At 41.0% G+C, this 17,772-nt stretch overlaps 1 protein-coding gene across 2 annotated transcripts in view; it reads left to right on the top strand.

Annotated features, from left to right (window-relative positions):
• lingo2b (leucine rich repeat and Ig domain containing 2b) overlaps positions 1-9,320 on the top strand; it is a 51,617-nt gene extending 42,297 nt beyond the window's left edge. Inside the window, exon 3 of one of the 2 annotated variants that reach the window (XM_077539500.1) lies at positions 5,566-9,320. In XM_077539500.1, the coding sequence (XP_077395626.1) occupies positions 5,595-7,475 (1,881 nt within the window). In that variant the 5' untranslated portion in view covers positions 5,566-5,594 and the 3' untranslated portion in view covers positions 7,476-9,320. The remainder of the gene's footprint in view (positions 1-5,565) is intronic. The other variant, XM_077539499.1, reaches the window with a different exon arrangement.
• Positions 9,321-17,772: the final 8,452 nt, after the last annotated feature.

Here is a 17,772-nt window from a genome sequence, read left to right as displayed (position 1 = left end):
TGGTTGTTACATGAGCCAGTGGACAGCAAGTGGCAAAATGCCTCGAGCAACAATGATGTCATTTTCAGTCGACAGTAAGTGGAAAAATGGCCGCCCCAATGAGTGGATTTTGCTGTTTAATTTATATTCCACAAATGCAATGCTACCCGCATTTTCACGGCTATAAGGCGCACCTAAAAGCCTTTAATTTTTTCAAAAGCTGACCATGCACCTTATAATCCAGTGCGCCTTATATATGATCAATATTGAGCCGCAACAGGTCTTGCTGTCAAGACGCTATCGGTGACCCTGCATGATCGGTGGCGCGCATGCGCAGAAGATCCCGCCATCTTGGATCGCGAGCTAATACTAATACTTTACCTCATGGAAAATAATAAATCAGCTGTTTATTCATTTTGGGAGTGAATGGAGTTGTCAGAAAGCTGGTTTGTAATCTATTAATAAAGTTTGACTGACCTATCTGACTGTTTTGTTGACATTCCCTTTAGCGCAGCACCATCTAATGGATGCATAACGTAACCCCAGCCTCTACTGTAGCCCCTTATATATGGAAAACGTTTTAAAATATGTCATTCATTGAAGGTGCGCCTTATAATGCGGTGCGCCTTGTAGTGCGGAAAATACGGTAATTAGAATGCTGTGTTTGGACTAGTGGGGTTGCATACCACATTATTGTCAAGAACATCTTGGGGTTGACTTCCACCTTAAGTACAAAATGTACTTTTATGTAAAGCACTAAAAATGTAACATGAATTTGTACTTCAATGCCTGTTTTGCTAAGTTGGCACTGGTAAAAACTTTAAAGCACATGATATCATTTCCCACTATTAAGTCATTCAATGCCAGCCATTTAGCTCACAGAATACATTATTGTGTCCTATAGCTATAAAAACATGGAACCTAATAAAAGAGAGGTTCAACTCTCTTCTTTCATTAGAGAAAAAAAAATGTTTATTTCATTTGTCATTATTCAGTGAGTGTGTGAAAAAAATAATAAAAAAGCAAAGCTGTGATTGTTCATTATCTGAGTGCTTAGCAACTGTGATGTCATTTTCAGTCAACAGCAAGTTGCAAAATGGGCGCCCCCTGAGATGAATGGATATAAATGGCTGGATTTTGCCAATTAACTACAAATAGCACACCATATTTAGACTAGTGGGGGCACATATAAAGAAAGTTTTGGGGGTGACTTCCCCTTTAAGACATTAAAATTGGTTTGATGAACAGATAAAAACAAAAACAAAAAATCAGGATGTGGGCAAATTTCGCCTTTTCCACAGTATTGTAGATTATTTGGGAACTCGTCTTTGTTTCATTGATTAAACATGATGGACCAGAGCATATTTATAACATTTACTGGGTTATATTATTTTCTGTAGCAGAACATGAAAACACAATTTTATAGGCCTTTTTGTCAAAGTTTATATTGGAACATTTTCATCACCTTACACACATATTGTATTTGTTGTTTGTTTTTGGTCTCACCGCATTTCAGCTAGCAGAGCTGTTGCTGATGGCCCGGCTCTCAGACAAATCACCTGACCACTTGCTCACTGCGGCGCCGGACAACTGGCCTGTAATTATTAAACAGAAAGCCTGGGAGGCACACGCGCTGACGGCTAAAGGCAGACTGATAAATACACCGAGACAGGAGCAGGCTTGTGGATGGATAATAAGGTAGACTGACAGAGATAGTTACTGGAGCACAAAATGAATGAGCAAAAAGACAGGTGGACAAATAGCAAGGCGGTCCGAATGACAGCTCGGAAACACCTTCGGCTGGGCTTGGCTGGAAAACGAAGGAATGAGATTTTGTTCAATTTGTATGTTCTGTCAATTCCGGGACTAAAGAAATATGAATAAAACAACACTCCTCTCACTCTATTTGTCCGGGGTTTCATTAATTTGATTGGCAGACTAGATCGGGCAGATAAGAGGAATGGCTTGTGGTTGCTGTGGCAACAGCCCACTCTTTGTTACGAGCTGCATTCCCAGCATCTGATGTGTCTTATGCTGCGATCGATAAATAGCCTACCCTGCTGAGACTGTTGAGCGAACTGATGTCTTTGCCATGCCAGGAGTGTGAAAAAGAAGGCAGTTAGGTTAGGGGAGGAAATGGGCACACAAAAGGACTGGAAAAGATGACACTACACGAAGATGCAAGCAGCCTGGCTACCGAGCTGGTGGAGTGGTGGGGTCAGGGGGAGCTTGATGGCCTCTGTCTCATCAAAGCTATATTTTTCTTTTTTTTTTATGTCATTCACATCGCTATCAAAGTATGGTTTGTGTCTGGGTGATCTTCATCTGCTTACCTTGCCAGGATTCCATGTTGTAGTGATTGACACGGCACTTTGAAGGCGCATTTCACGTCTGGGTAATTTTTTTCCACCCTCAGTGCATTCAAATTTTCAGCACTCATGGACAAAGCACACATTTTGCACACCTAATTGGCAAATATAGCCATGAGCAGAATGCAGATACTATGGGTAATGAGGCAATTATTGGCAGGTTCTCGGCCCTCGTAGGCATCTGTCAATTCAACAACCTGTGGCTGCTGGGAAGCCTCTTTCTGTCAAGGTCAATGCCCTTCCAAGTTGGAAAGAGGAATGTCTCCCATGTTTTTGTTGAAGACCGTATCCTTGCCCTCATGACGTCCCAGCACATTGACAGGAATTCTCAGGTTTTTTTCAAACTTCTAAAAATAATTCTATAATTATATATATATATATATATATATATATATATATATATATATATATATATATATATATATATATATATATATATATAGTGGGATCAAAGTTAAAGGTTTAACTCATTGATTATTCACAAAAACAATATTGCATTAATCATGTATTAACACAGATTAATCACATTATTAATTTTGGTCACAGACGATCCTTCAGCTAACAGCAACCTACTGACAGGCCCTTTAAAGGTTGCGTTAGAGCAATAAACATAACTACATGCATTAAAGTAAAGCATTTAATAAATGTATGGCATTCAGAATATTTGTTCATCTCAAACTATTGGGGTCATTTCCCCACCCCGTTTTAAATTATGTAAGTAATTAACTGTTGTTGTTTTTTTTGTTTTTTTTTAAAAGCCATTTTAATTAAGCGATTAATCGTGATTAATCAAAGTTCAAAATGTGATTAATCTGATTAAAAAATTTAACTGATTGACAGCTCGAAAACAAATACAAATACAACTAAAAAATGAAACGTAACATTTGAACATGTAAAAATGTCAGAATTTTATCATTGCAGTTAGGGATTTTGATGCCACTTTTGTTCAGGCCGATACCAGTACAGTACGAGAATTAACTCTTGAGTAGTTGTCGATAGTGATACCAAGTACAAATACCACAAGTACTTTTGAAACATAAAATTCCCCATAAAAAGCAATGATTGGTAATTTTAAAGATAGATCTATATATCCCAACATATCATTTTTCATTAAAATTACAAGAAATTAACATCTTTTTTTTTTTTTTTAAGACTATTCTCATTTCAAATTACTAGCTCCTGGTCGTAAAACGACGAGTACCGATTCCTTGAATTAACGCCTGGTATCGTCGTTATACTGTTATCGGTAATCATCCATCCCTAATTACACTTGTCATGTTTTGTCAGCTTTATTATCAAAACACATCCTATCCACAAGAAAAATTGTGCATTACACACGCAACAAATATTGTGATTATTGTGCCTACTGTGAAGCATCCTTGTGTCTCTCGCAAAGTGCAAACAAATTATATTAATAATTATTAATTATTACTTTTTTTTAAATGTGTTTGTTTTGATTTTTAACTTGTGTCAAAATGGGCTTTCTTATTTTGCTTTTAAATCAAATGAGTTTTCATGAAATGTAAAACATTTATTAGATTTCGGCTGCGGGCGTGAGACTCAAGGTAACACGTTTCTTTTCTTCTTTTGACTGTTCTAGAAGAAATTGTAATTGAGCATCCACTACAGTAGGTGGCAGTGGCGCTCTTACTGTTTGTGAAGGAGTATTAACTCCTTTAAAAAGGCATACTTACTGCAATTTAATAGACAAATGATGCTGTTTATAGTGACAGTGGAGAGTTGGAGGCCGCAAAATATTTTCTTCCTCTGAGGGGGCGTATCATAAACCAATTGAGAACCACTGCTTTACATGCTAAAGTTGTTACGGCTAATGTTTGCCACATACAACCACATTCTTGAATTGGAATTTAGGGGTCATTCTCAATTCAGTTCTGAATTCCAGCCCTGCAACTTATAGTATATGTAATTTTTGTACATATCGTACTTCCGAAATCATCACCTTTCAGGAGACCACAAAAGCAGCATGTTTGTTCAACCATTAACATTGTTTCATCAAAGACAGCAAGCCATTTTCAACACTTTAGATTGGTCAAGAATTTGTAAAAATGACGTGTGGACTGACCAAAAGTATAGATTTTTTTTTTTTAAATGTGAAATTTGAAATTGTGACTTATGAGGTTTTGGCCTGACAGCAGCAATATGTAACTAAGTGTAAGAAGAGAAAAAAAGAAAAGAAAAAAAAAAAAAAAGGAAAACATACCACTTTTGCCTGCTGAAAAGGCCACACAAACATTTTTTGAAAACATGGATCAATGTTGGAAACAGTACAAAGACACAAAAAATACACAAAGAAACACAAGGTGTAAAATGAAGCACTGAAATAAATACAAATGTGTGAGGAAATGTGCAAATATTTGCATCTACGTTTGCCCACAAATTTGACATTTTATGTTGTGTATCAAGTAACTGCAGAAATGTGCACTTCCGTCTCTCCGTCGTTGACGGATAACCACATTTTCGGCAAGTGCTTTATGACGCAAAGCCTCAAATAAATACATGGACTGAGCACCAACTTAAGCAGGTTTTTGTCCACCAGTCCAGGCCAGTATAAACGGGCCTTTTCAGACCATGTATTTTTTAGAGGCTTCGCGTTATAAAGCGCTCGCCGAAAATGTGGATCCGTCAACCTGTGCAAGCAAGCAATATATGGATTTTAAGCAAGGATTGGTAGAACACTTCTATATACACGTACACAAATATGTGTCATGTAGTGTCCCTTGCAATGAAGCAAAATGTTATGGAAGCAAACATTTGCTGCCACACTTGTTGAGGATCTGAACCCAGATCAAACGAGCCATTTGAACAACAATGAATCTGCAAAGGCAAGATGTACATGGCGGCACGAAACTATTACCGCTCAGGCTTTTAGCCTCATCATTCTGTAATGAGGGTCATTTCTCGCCACTTGGCTAAAATCCTCCATCCTCAGGAGACATCTCCAGTTAGCCTGGAACCTTTTGTGCTACCCTGTGATGAACATTCACATTTTTCTACAGATGATATTTCTCTTGTTGTGCCTTGCCCTGCTTTAACTTTAATTCCATTCTTTCCAGTGAGCCAAAGAAAGTGACAGTTCATTAAAGAGATGGAGGACTTTAAGATTCTTTAAGGTGTAAAAAGGCATAGGGCAGACTAATGAAGAGTCTGAGTAGAAAAAGTATTAACAAATTTCTTTTTCATACGTTGTGTCTTACAGGGGCCTGATCGTGATGGTGTTCTGGACGTATGAGGAGCTGTGCGATGACAGTGGGCAACGTGGGTAAAAGAGTCATGCGACGCCCAGTCCCAAACTACCACATCCTCCTGGGTGGGGCTGTGCTGCTTCTCCTAGCCAGATTGGCCCTGAGTTGCCCTGCCCGATGTGAGTGTTCTGCCCAGAGCAAGTCAGTGAGCTGCCACCGCAAGCGTCTGAGCACCATCCCCGAAGGTATCCCCATCGAAACCCGAGTCCTGGATCTCAGCAAAAACAAGCTACGCATAATCACGCCGGACAACTTCTCTTCATTCCATCTTCTGGAAGACCTGGATCTCAGTGACAACCTCATCAGTGTGGTGGAGACTGGGTCATTTCGTTCTCAGATCGCTCTGCGCTCACTGAACTTCCGCAGTAATGTGATCCAGCTGGTTCCTGAAGGCGTGCTGTCTGGCCTGACCAACCTCACTCGGCTTGACCTCAACCACAACAGACTTGTGGTTCTACTGGACCATGCCTTCCAAGATCTGCGCAAGTTGGCATCCCTCGAAGTGGGTGACAACGAACTCGTTTTCATCTCTCAGAGGGCCTTCATGGGATTGACTGGACTCCGAAGTCTCACGTTAGAACGTTCCAATCTCACTGCAGTCCCTACTGATGCTTTGGCACATCTCCACAACCTGGTCGAACTACGTATGCGCCATTTGAGCATTAGTTTTCTTAAGCCTTTCTCTTTTAAGAGGCTATTCCATCTCCGCCAACTAGAGATGGACCATTGGCCTTGGTTGGACACACTACCCCCTTTGTCACTTCATGGCCTCAATCTCACAACATTGTTTATAACTAACACTAACCTATCTGCCTTCCCTGGTGCAGCATTGCGCCACCTGCCCTACCTCACGCACCTCAACTTGTCTTTCTCCCGAATTCAGCATATCCACCAAGGAGAGCTTGGCCACTTACCACATCTGATGGAGCTCCGACTCCAAGGAGCTCAGCTTGCTTCGATTGAACCCTTTGCATTTATTGGCCTCATATCTTTGCAACTACTGGATGTGTCACAAAATCGCTTAGACTCTCTGGAGAGGGGAGTCTTTGCATCACCAGACAGCCTCCAGCGGCTTTGTCTGGGTGGAAACCCATTGGTGTGTGACTGCAGATTGCTTTGGTTGCTGAATAGCTACAAGCCCCCGTCTCTTCATATTCTGGATATCCAGCCAGAGTGCAGTGCCCCCGAGTACCTCCTGGGAAAAACTCTGCGTGAGCTCAAGGAACCGCTAGTCTCTCGGTACATGACCTGCACCAAGCCTCGAATCGGACCCAACGTAACACAGCTGCTGATGACTGACGAGGGTCAGCCTGCACGTTTGAGCTGCATGGCAGAGGGAGCGCCCAGACCTTCGGTGGTCTGGATTACACCTCACAGACGCTACATCACAGCCAAGAGCAGCGGCAGGGTGGAAGTCCAACCAGATGGCACCCTGGAGATCAAGGCTGCGGAGCTGCATGACAGCGGGGTGTACTTGTGTATTGCTAGTAACCCTGCTGGCAATGCCAGCTTGTCAGCCTCTTTAGCTGTGAAGAGTCTGGGCATTAGGGACAGCTTTCACAATAGCAACAGGAGCTCAAATTATATGACAAACTCTAACAGCACTTGGGGGAATGGGACTGTGTTGTACAACATGACAGTCCCCATAGACATTAAGACTATCATCATATCCACAGCCATGGGCTGCCTGTCCTTTCTAGGTGTGGTCGTCTTCTGCTTCTTGCTTCTGTTTGCCTGGAGCCGAGGGAAAGGACGTCATAAGAGTAACTTTGATATAGAATATGTCCCGCGCAAAACCAATGGGGCCTCATCTGAAGTGACAGAAACAAGCGGCCCTCGACGAGTCAATATGAAAATGATTTGAACATGATGCACACAAATACCAACAATGACAAAAAAAAAAAAAAACAGTGCGCACATATCAGCTTAAAAAAAAAGTTTTCTATGCCACAGTGGAATTGTGACAAATGATGTAATAGTGGCTGTCGATGAAGGTGATCTTGTGATCATGTGAATATCAAAGTGAAACCGTGAACGTGTTTATATGAAATAATTTCCTTACATTACATTGAATATAATACTATAACCGACATATCAATATGGGAGTGATCTAGTGTTGCACTTGGCATGTGTTTCAGTGGTGATGTGATGAGTAATGATGTTGTCGACTATCCGTGACATCAAAGTGAAGGACGGAGCCACTGGGGGGTTACGGGGGATACTCGGAGTGCAGTGATAGTGATCATTGCTGCACTATATCAGGACGAAGTTGTCTAATACCCACCTTAGCTGCAGTGTGAAAGGTGTGTGTTGTATTCATGTGTGCTGTGCGTGCATCGGTGTACGCATGTTGCATTTGCGTCTTTCTTTGTGCATGTGCACGCATTGCCTTTCTTATCTAAGAGGAATATTAAAAAGATGTGGCTCAGGCCTTTGTTCTTGTTGGGTCATTGTCAACAGGATCATACTGTATATGTTTTGTATGGAAAAATCCCACTTACTCTTAAAAAGAAATGCTGCATCCATTTAAAAATAGTTGCCCTCATTCAATGAATCGATCATATGGGGAATTAACTGAACTCAGGGGAACATTATGCTGTAATTTAATGTGAGGTGTGAGCTTTGTCTTGCCCATATAATTCACTTTCTGGCAAGACAAGACACTTCTCCTTAGAAATAACACTGGTCAAAAGGCGTTATTGCAAGAGAAAAGCTCCAAGCAATAGAAATGGCACGTTAAAGCTGTTTCATGACATAATAAATCACAGGCAGTTTTTGCTGCCAGAAAAAACTCCCTTGATGTGATATGAAAGACTCTGTGGCCAGACACAATGGCAAAGATTTACAGGCGTGTGCCCTCTTTTGGACAAGACAAAGTTAAGCCTCACAGAGTTATGGCTTAAATTTCCCCTCATATTTCTTTGATCGCACCTCTTCAATTCCTTACAGGGGCTCTGCTTCTTTTTTAGGTGTCAATTTCAAACTTGTGGTGCAATCTTGTAATGTTATGTTTCTTTGTTTGCAAATATTTTTCATGTTTGGTGTAGGCAATATTGGCAAAACAATTAAGGGCAAGTCTTTGTATTACAGGGATGTGGGTGTTTATTTGTGTAATTCTGTTGTGATAAAACATTTAAAAGTTGTATCATTGTTTTCAAATAATAAGTTTATGGGTATATTTTCAAAAGAAAATAAATATCAAACATACCCCCTAATTGGAATTGTATTTTAAATTCAGCTAAAGATGCTCTTAACCAGAGATGGGGAAATCCAAGTCCAGAAAGTAAAAATCTACATCCCGCATGTGGTTTCAATCCATCCCATAAAAATCGGATTTCATGTGTTTTGTGACTGTTCAGACAACAGAAGAGCCATCCACTTTCAATCTGGATGGGCTAAAATCGGATTTGGGCTGTCAGTCGAAACGCAGCCTTTGGCTTTTAGCTTCAGGTGGTTGTATTCAACCGTCAGGTAAACGAGGTCATTATGAGAAGCACCTGTGGCTAAATCCAAACTGGCAGGATTTTTACTTTCTTGACCTGGTTTTCCCATCTCTGTTTTAAACAGCATCACAATCGTTGTTTGTTTGTGTCTGGTATTAAATAGTATTGCTTGAACTGCTTTCTATCGGGTAAAAAAAAAAAAAAAAAAAACGCCCCTCACACAGATCCACCTTTGTGGTGTTTGTGACCGCTACTTGAAATCTGTGACGTCCTTCTCTGAAAGCATCTTTTCACACAGAGAGTTGTTGTGTGTGTGTGTTTGAGACTGAAACCCTGCAGGGAATACAAAGGCTGCTTTGACACATTAAGATATATTCGAAGTCCCTCAAATCAACTTTTATTCATATTTTCATCACAGGTTCCTTTTTTTATTCACTACATTTCTCAAGTAGCAATTTTCTTCTTCCTATTCTTATTTTTATTCCTGCTTGATGGATCCTATTCTCAGGAGCAGCATGAAGGATATCCAATAAAAAAGGAATGCAGTACCGAAATCTAACCTACAAAATAAAAAGATGTGTTTTTAAGGATTACAGTACTCAAAGTCAAACCCATGTTTTCCAGGATGCTGATTATCTCCTGATTTCTTTAACGGCACTGTATTTTTGAAAATAGTCAGAAACTCTAATACATGCTATGTCTCCATTATTCAGCAGGCGTGTCGTCCACGCTATGTGGAGACAGCATCTTTGTGGTGATTAGCAGTCGCCTGTGTGCCTGCTCTGCAGAGTTGTGTGCTTCCATTTTAATGCTATGCACCTTCAGAGTGGATCCACCCTGCCTCTATCCATCCTGGCTTGGTTTCCGCTTTTCTTTGCATTTCTCCATATTAGCAATTTCTGAACTCTTAGTTCACTTGTCATACAGTACACCGTATTAGAATACAAACGTAAGGTTGGTTTTGGTCATCGTCTGCTCCTCCTCCTCTTCCTTATCCTACTACTACTACTACTACTACTACTACTACTACTACTACTACTACTAGTAATAATAATAATAATAATAATAATAATAATAATAATAATAATAATAATAATAATAATAATAATAATAATAATAATAATAATAATAATAATAGTGGTCGGCGGCACGGTAGTCGAGTGGTTAGCACGTCCGCTTCCCAGTTCTGAGGTCTCCGGTTCGAGTCCAGGCTCGGACCTTCCTGGGTGGAGTTTGCATGTTCTCCCCGTGCCCGCGTGGGTCTTCTCCGGGTACTCCGGTCTCCTCCCACATTCCAAAGACATGCATGGCAGGTTAATTGGGCGCTACGAATTGTCCCTAGGTGTGCATGTGAGTGTGGATGGTTGTTCGTCTCTGTGTGCCCTGCGATTGGTTGGCAACCAGTCCAGGGTGTCCCCCGCCTGCTGCCCAGAGCCAGCTGAGATAGGCGCCAGCAGCCCCCGTGACCCTTGTGAGGAATAAGCGGTCAAGAAAATGGATGGATGGATGGATAATAGTGGTCTGGACGGGCAACACAGACTTAAATAAATAAATAAATAAATAAATAAATAAATAAATAAATAAATAAGCTGCGCACATTAGCGTCTTGTGTTGTGGCAAGTAACTGGCATTAAAGCGATTTTTTGACATGAATCTCTATTTCATCCTCACCTCCAGTGGTATGCGATCAGCACTGACTTACCCCTGACAGCGTTCTGTGACACGAGTTCTGGTCCGGTGTTGGACGAGAGGAAAATAGTCCGGCAAGTTGGCTGGGGCCACCTAAATAAAGTGTTTTTCTTCTAAAACCAATTTGTGTTAAAAAGAGTAATACATTTGCATCACAAAACTCCCTCCTGAAAAAAAAAGTCAGACTCCATTCCCGCCGGGCACTATTCTTCTGTTCGTTCTTATCACTGCGCATCGCCCCGCATATAGCTGATAGCCAACTACGGAAGCCCAGCGGCTCAATCCCGCAGGTCCCGGCGACGTGAAAGATGGACATTGAAATGAATAGAACCGTCAAAATGACGGCTCTGGGAAATCGCTGTTGTCAGTGCCCAGTGACGCACCACTAAAGCCTATTGGTCCCTTTTGGTTGTTTCTTTTTTTTTTTACGCACTAATCTGCAGCGTAATTACTTAATCTAATTCACACGTTAAACTGACAGCCTTAAAACTAACATAAGATCGCAAAAAGTTGTCAGCGCAAACCCCCTCTTGGCAAGGGCGCCTCTACACATAATACAGCCCAAAATCTTAGATGAAGATCAACATACCTGCATCATCTTTCACTTCTGGACCAACTGCTCAGATGGGGAAAAGATGGGTTCAACAGCTGCATCCTTCATCACCTGACAAGTCAGATGAAAGGAAATGCAGATTTGGCATCCTGCTCTAACAGATTGTTTCATTTTTAGACAGCGCTTGATGTTATCATCCTGATGGCAAAGAGAATGCAGGTCTTCTGTGTCCCAAAGCTCGTGGGGAATATTAAGGCTCTTGCCGTGGCATGATGAAGACAAGATCAAAGTGTCTCAAATGCTCTTTTATTATTTTCATTGTAGAATGCATTTTACTGGGTTGCTGTAAACAAGCAATGAGATGCAATGAATATATTAAGTTGTTTGTACAGTTTCTAGGACACATTTTAATTGATCTAAACCAGGGATGTCAAACATACGGCCCGTGGGCCGGATCAGGCCCGCAAAGAGGTCTAATCCGGCCCGCGAGATGATTTTGTAAAGTAAAAAAATAAAACTAAATTGTAAAGTCTGACTAATTAATCAGCTGTACACAATCAAAACATAACAAATTTGTATGGTCACAAGCAGTCCTCAGATAAGCAATGCAACTTGTACGGGGAAATCGTCATATATATATATATATATATATATATATATATATATATATATATATATATATATATATATATATATATATATATATATATATATATATATACACATACATACATTAATAGGGCTGGTCCAGGAAAATCTGCGTATAAATGACGGCAATTGTTTTTAAGTTATATACCGTAATTTTACCGATGCGGCCCACTTGGTAATATATTTTCTTTTCTATTTTTTGATGGATGATTACTGTCAGCAACTGCGGCTGTGTTTTGTTTTAGGACCAATGATGCATTGAAACAGCTTCAAATGATGATGAGTCGTTAAAAACATAGTACTTAGTCAAATGCACCAGATGGTAACAAGTTGGCTAATGATTCTTTAGGGTCCCAGTTAGCAAATCACAATTACTATGAATACAATTATAGAGAAATATGACAATGGTTATTACCATTTGGTCCTTTACAGTGGTAGATTATGCTTATCTGTCATCCATAGTTTCAAAAAAATTTTATTTAGGGTGTGAAAACTGACTCTAAACATGGCTTTGCATGGTTTGAAAAAAAATGATACTAGACCACGATTCGATCAGAAGATGGAGCAATATATGTATTGGGGGGGGGGGGTGCTGGAGCCTATCCAGTGGTAGGCGGGATACACCCTGAACTGGTCGCCAGCTAATCGCAGGGCATACAGAGACAAACAATCATCCATGGTCACAATCACACCTACGGACAATTCAAAGCGTTCAATTAACCTGCCAAGCATGTCTTTGGAATGTGGGAGGAGACCAGAGTACCGAGAGAAGACCCATGCAGGCACAGGGAGAACATGCAAATTCCACCCAGGAAGGCCGAAGCTTGGACTCGAACCCACAACCTCAGTACTAGGAGGCGGACGTGCTAACCACTTAGTCACCACGCCACCCGAAAATTTGAAAAATGCTCACCAAATGGCTATTGAATAAACAAAGCACAACTGAATGTTATCTGAAATCTTATTTATTTGACACAATATAAAATAGCAACAGGTCAACAACAGATTTTTTTTTTTTTTTTTTTTTTTTTTAGTAAAATAGGCATTTCGAAATGAGCAGCAAGAGTCATTTAAAACACTGCAAACAAAACAAAACAACCATATATTGACGGGTTTATATATATATATATATATATATATATATATATATATATATATATATATATATATATATATATATATATATATATATATTTTATTTTATTTTTTACCAAAATTGACATTTATGATTTAGCCACCTCCCATTTCTGAGGACTCCGGTTCGAGTCCAGGGTCCGGCCTTCCTGGGTGGAGTTTGCATGTTCTCCCCGTGCCCGTGTGGGTCTTCTCCGGGTACTCCGGTCTCCTCCCACATTCCAAAGACATGCATGGCAGGTTAATTGGGTTCTCCAAATTGTCCCTAGGTGTGCTTGTGAGTGTGGATGGTTGTTCGTCTCTGTGTGCCTTGTGATTGGCTGGCAACTGGTCCAGGGTGTCCCCCGCCGACTGCCCAGAGCCAGCTGAGATAGGCGCCAGCACCCCCCGCGACCCTTGTGAGGAGTAAGTGGTCAAGAAAATGGATGGATGGATGGATGGATGGATGGATGGATGGATTTAGCCACCTTTATATTGTCCAACCAGGTCAAATGGCACAATCTGAGTCGCAAATCCAGTTCCGTGCTCACAGCCTTGTTCAGACCCTCTGCACATGAGCACGCATGCGCCCGTGGGTAATTTCTGGGGTTTCTCACTGGTTCCCAACTTAATTCAAACAAACTACTCAAAAGTAGCTAATCTTTGTCGTGCTGTTCAGAAAATCTTAGTTAGGACAACAATGAAAAAAATTTACTGGGCTTACAAGCAGTGTTGCCGATAACGCGTTACTTAGTAACGCGTTACGCGTTACTTTATTCTACAAAGTAGTCTGATTAAAGTTACTGTCCAGAGAATCAATGCGTTACTCCACATTTTCATGAAGAAGGCAAACTATCTCACTGTTGTAACCGTCACAAACAACTACTGCTAACTACGAAGATGAGGCAGAAGTCATTGATCACCACACTGAATTCAGCCATGGTCTGGTCATGAATGGTTTGCACATTCAAAACAAAAGTGATGATACTTTTACTACTAGTTTTATTAACCAACAGGCACACAACACAACAAAAAAAGTGTGCATTATGGACCATAAAAGTGGTAAAAAAAATAATTTATTTCCATCCTCAACTGGTCCGTGAAGCATTATGGGATGAGGTCGTCTCCGCCCTCTCGCCAGGCGGAGTGACGTCAGACAAGTTACGTTTTCAGTAGGGGTGGAACAAAAAAACGATTCGACCGAACCATCGTTCGTCAAGGGGAGCTAAACGACCGTATCGGTTGCGAGTGAGGCTTTATGGTTTTCATAACAATAGCAAGAGTTCTGCGCCGTGCTCTACTTGTTTTGTTTACATTTCAGTAGCATCACCATTCAAGCTACTTCCGTGTTTCCGTGCTCGCGACACGGCGCGCGCGCGCGCAACGAGTGACAACATACAAATGGAGACAGTTAGCAGAAGCCGGTGCCGTACATCTCGGTATTTCCCATGGCTATCGAGTCCTCTCGGTGCACTTGTATGTCCCGGGCCGGCGTTGGTACTGCGCGCGAGCCAAAAAGAATAACTCCCGTGACGATCCAATGCATGGATTCAAACGACACAGGTATGTCCCACAGCCAACACACCAGCTAAGCTAAAAGCACACTGCAAGTATCTCATTTCTCAGTTTGTGGCTCCCTGTCAATGTCTACAACTAGCATGAGCAGCAGATAGGAGAACTGAGACGTGCCCGCGATTACGACAGCCCAAAAAACAAAATATAAACAGTAGTGATTCTGTGGTCATCATCGTGTCTCAGATTAAAAAAACAAAAAAAGATGTCATACATTAACCAAAAATGAAAGTGATGACAAAAGAAAAAACAATTGTTAAATACAAAAATTGTTGATTAAAAAGGGAAATGAACTTTTGGAAATATTTTTGAATATATTAAGTGGTTAAAATGTGTTTGATAGATTTATTGTTCCATAAGGTGGCTTCATATTTCTTTTGGCTGGACGGTAGGTTTATTTCATGTCTTAAATATATGTTTCTGAAATACTTCACAATGTGCAAATATTCTGTTTAATTGTGTTGGTGTCTGTCTAAAGGTTAAATATTTATATTTAACATTAAATTATCAACCTTTTGTTTTCCTGATCCTTATTTTGAAGAGAAAAAACAAACAAACCAAAAAACAATTATAACTGTCAATAACTACTAATAAATATTTAAACTGATACATGTGTACACACTGGAATAGCGGAACAAACAAACAATAGAGGAATTTAGGGGATTTTCATTTTCAACCTGGATAGATTTTTATTTTTTGTTTTATAAAAAGTATTTACGTTACAAGAAGTCAAGAGAGACTGCCTATTTTGTTTTTCATAAAAAAACAACTTTATTTTCATGTTAAAAATGCACTTTCAATAAAGTATTTGGAACTCCGTTTCTACTGCATTATTTTTATGTTGAGATGGTGTTATCGGCAGCTGCTGAAAGTAACTAAAAAAGTAACTTTTAATCTAACTTAGTTACTTTTAAAATCAAGTAATCAGTAACGCAATTTAGTTACTTTTAAAACCAAGTAATCAGTAAAGTAACTAAGTTACTTTTTCAAGGTAACTGTGGCAACACTGCTTACAAGTATTTGTAGGTTATAATATGGAAGCTTTATTTTTAAGTCGGTTTAATTTTAAAACTTGCATGAACTCAACAATTACTGGTTACCGTTTTTACAGTGCAATTTTAAACATGCAAAATATCGTCCAATCCCGATCTAGCCAATCAGATGAGTGGAAAATTCTACACTAAACTAAGCAGTTGTTGGATCTTTGTTGTCCCAAAATAGTGTCTTTAATAACAAGTTGAATTATCACACACAAACACAATGGGTATAAATTCAACAGCCATACTTTCAAAGCCCTCACCTTATTGTTGATGACTTGTCACATTTCACTGTCTGGTTGTTTCAGACATGTTTGCTATTGGGAGGCATGCTTCATAGGAACACAAATCAATAAAAACATATTGGTGTCAGGTGGGTTGGCTGTAGTCTGGGTGTTTGTGCAGCTTACTGATAATGAAAGGTCAGTTTCTAATCGAGCGGGCCTTCAGAGACAGCAAGTTCGCATCACCCCAAATCACCCTTGAAAGCAGACCTGTAAAAGTCTCATTTTAGAAGTTGGCGGCTTTGATTGTGGTGTGTTGTACTGTGGCAATGTTATAACCACTTTTCTTTATGGAAGTGTTTTTTGTTTTTTTCCCCCCCCTAGACCAGCCGTTAAAAAAAACAAAAAACCCTCAGAACTCAGAAAATCTTCATTGACTAAAACTCAAGCTCTCAGACTAATTTGATACATTCTTCCATTTGTTATAAATGGGCTTGATAACAGCAGCATTACTCAACTGATTCAAACTCAAACAAAGTACAAACTATACATCTTTTTTTTTGACGAGTCAGTTATTAGTTTTGTTAACAAGGCAAGAAACACACTGGACCATGATGTAACAGTGATGCTGTTGCATCATCCCAAAGCATAATCCTCCAATCTGGTTGTTATGATGTCATCCCCTATGGGTTGCAGATTTGCATGCATACAAATACAGTAAAGTTGTTAACAAGAAACAATGTTTCTTTTTCTGTGTATGGACATTCTCTGTTGATTGTCTCCCCATTTTATGTTCTTTTTGACACGACAAGGAGAGGTAGGACTCAGACGCAGGATTGAGGTAGGCCACCAAGGCAACAGGTTTATTTCCGGCCAACAGCTGTCTCCTCTCAAACTGAGAGGAGAACGGGGAGTCAAAAAAGTGGAGAACAAAAGGCGCTCCACTAGGGAGGAAAAAACAGGCAAAAGGTACTGGGGACAACAAAAGGCGCTCCGCTAGGGAGGAAAAAGGGCTCAAGGCACAAGGGGTAACTAAAGGCGCTCCGCTGGGGAGGAAAAGGCACAAAAACAAGGCAAAAACACAAGGCAACGTGAACAAGGTCATGAGGACTGTGGGACGCTTCCATGCACTGAACTGTGACACCGGCACGGAGGGGAGAATGCAGATGGCTTTTATTGTGTGTCTTGATTGGTGGCAGGTGGTGGTAATCATGGGCGGGGACCGGTAATTAGGGAGCGGCAGGAAGGGCAAGTGACCTGGGGTGAGAGGAGAGTTAGAATTTTCAAAATAAAGCGGGAAACATGGACACAAAATAAAAGCATGGGCCGTCATGCCGGTGGCGGCGTGACAGTACCCCCCTCAACGGCCGGCTCTTGACGGCCCAGGAATGTCAGGGTGCTCTGCGTAAAAATCAGCAATGAGGGAGGGATCTACGATGAACCGGGAGGGGACCCATTGCCTTTCCTCCGGGCCGTACCCCTCCCAGTCAACCAGGTACTGTCTCCCGCGGCCCCGATTACGAACATCTAAAAGGTTTCTGACCTTGTAAACGGGGCCGCCTTCAATCATCTCCGGGGGGGGTGGGTCGCGTTCGGAGGGCACAAGTGGGCTTTCATGGACAGGTTTGACTTGACTGACATGGAACGTGGGATGGATTCTGAGGGATCTTGGCAGGCGAAGTCGAACGGCGGCAGGACCTATGGACTTGGTTACTGGGAAAGGCCCCACAAATCGCGGGGCCAGCTTTGGACATGGTACCTTGAGTCGGAGGTGTTTGGCTGACAGCCACACCCGCTGGCCTGGGCGGTATTCGGGTGTCGGTTTCCTTTTCCGGTCGGCGGCCCTCTTCACCCGGTCTCCCTGGCGTTGAAGCGCCGTCCG

Source organism: Festucalex cinctus, chromosome 12 (assembly GCF_051991245.1).
Source record: "Festucalex cinctus isolate MCC-2025b chromosome 12, RoL_Fcin_1.0, whole genome shotgun sequence".
Lineage (NCBI taxonomy): Eukaryota > Metazoa > Chordata > Actinopteri > Syngnathiformes > Syngnathidae > Festucalex > Festucalex cinctus.
This window is presented reverse-complemented; position numbering and strand designations above follow the sequence as displayed.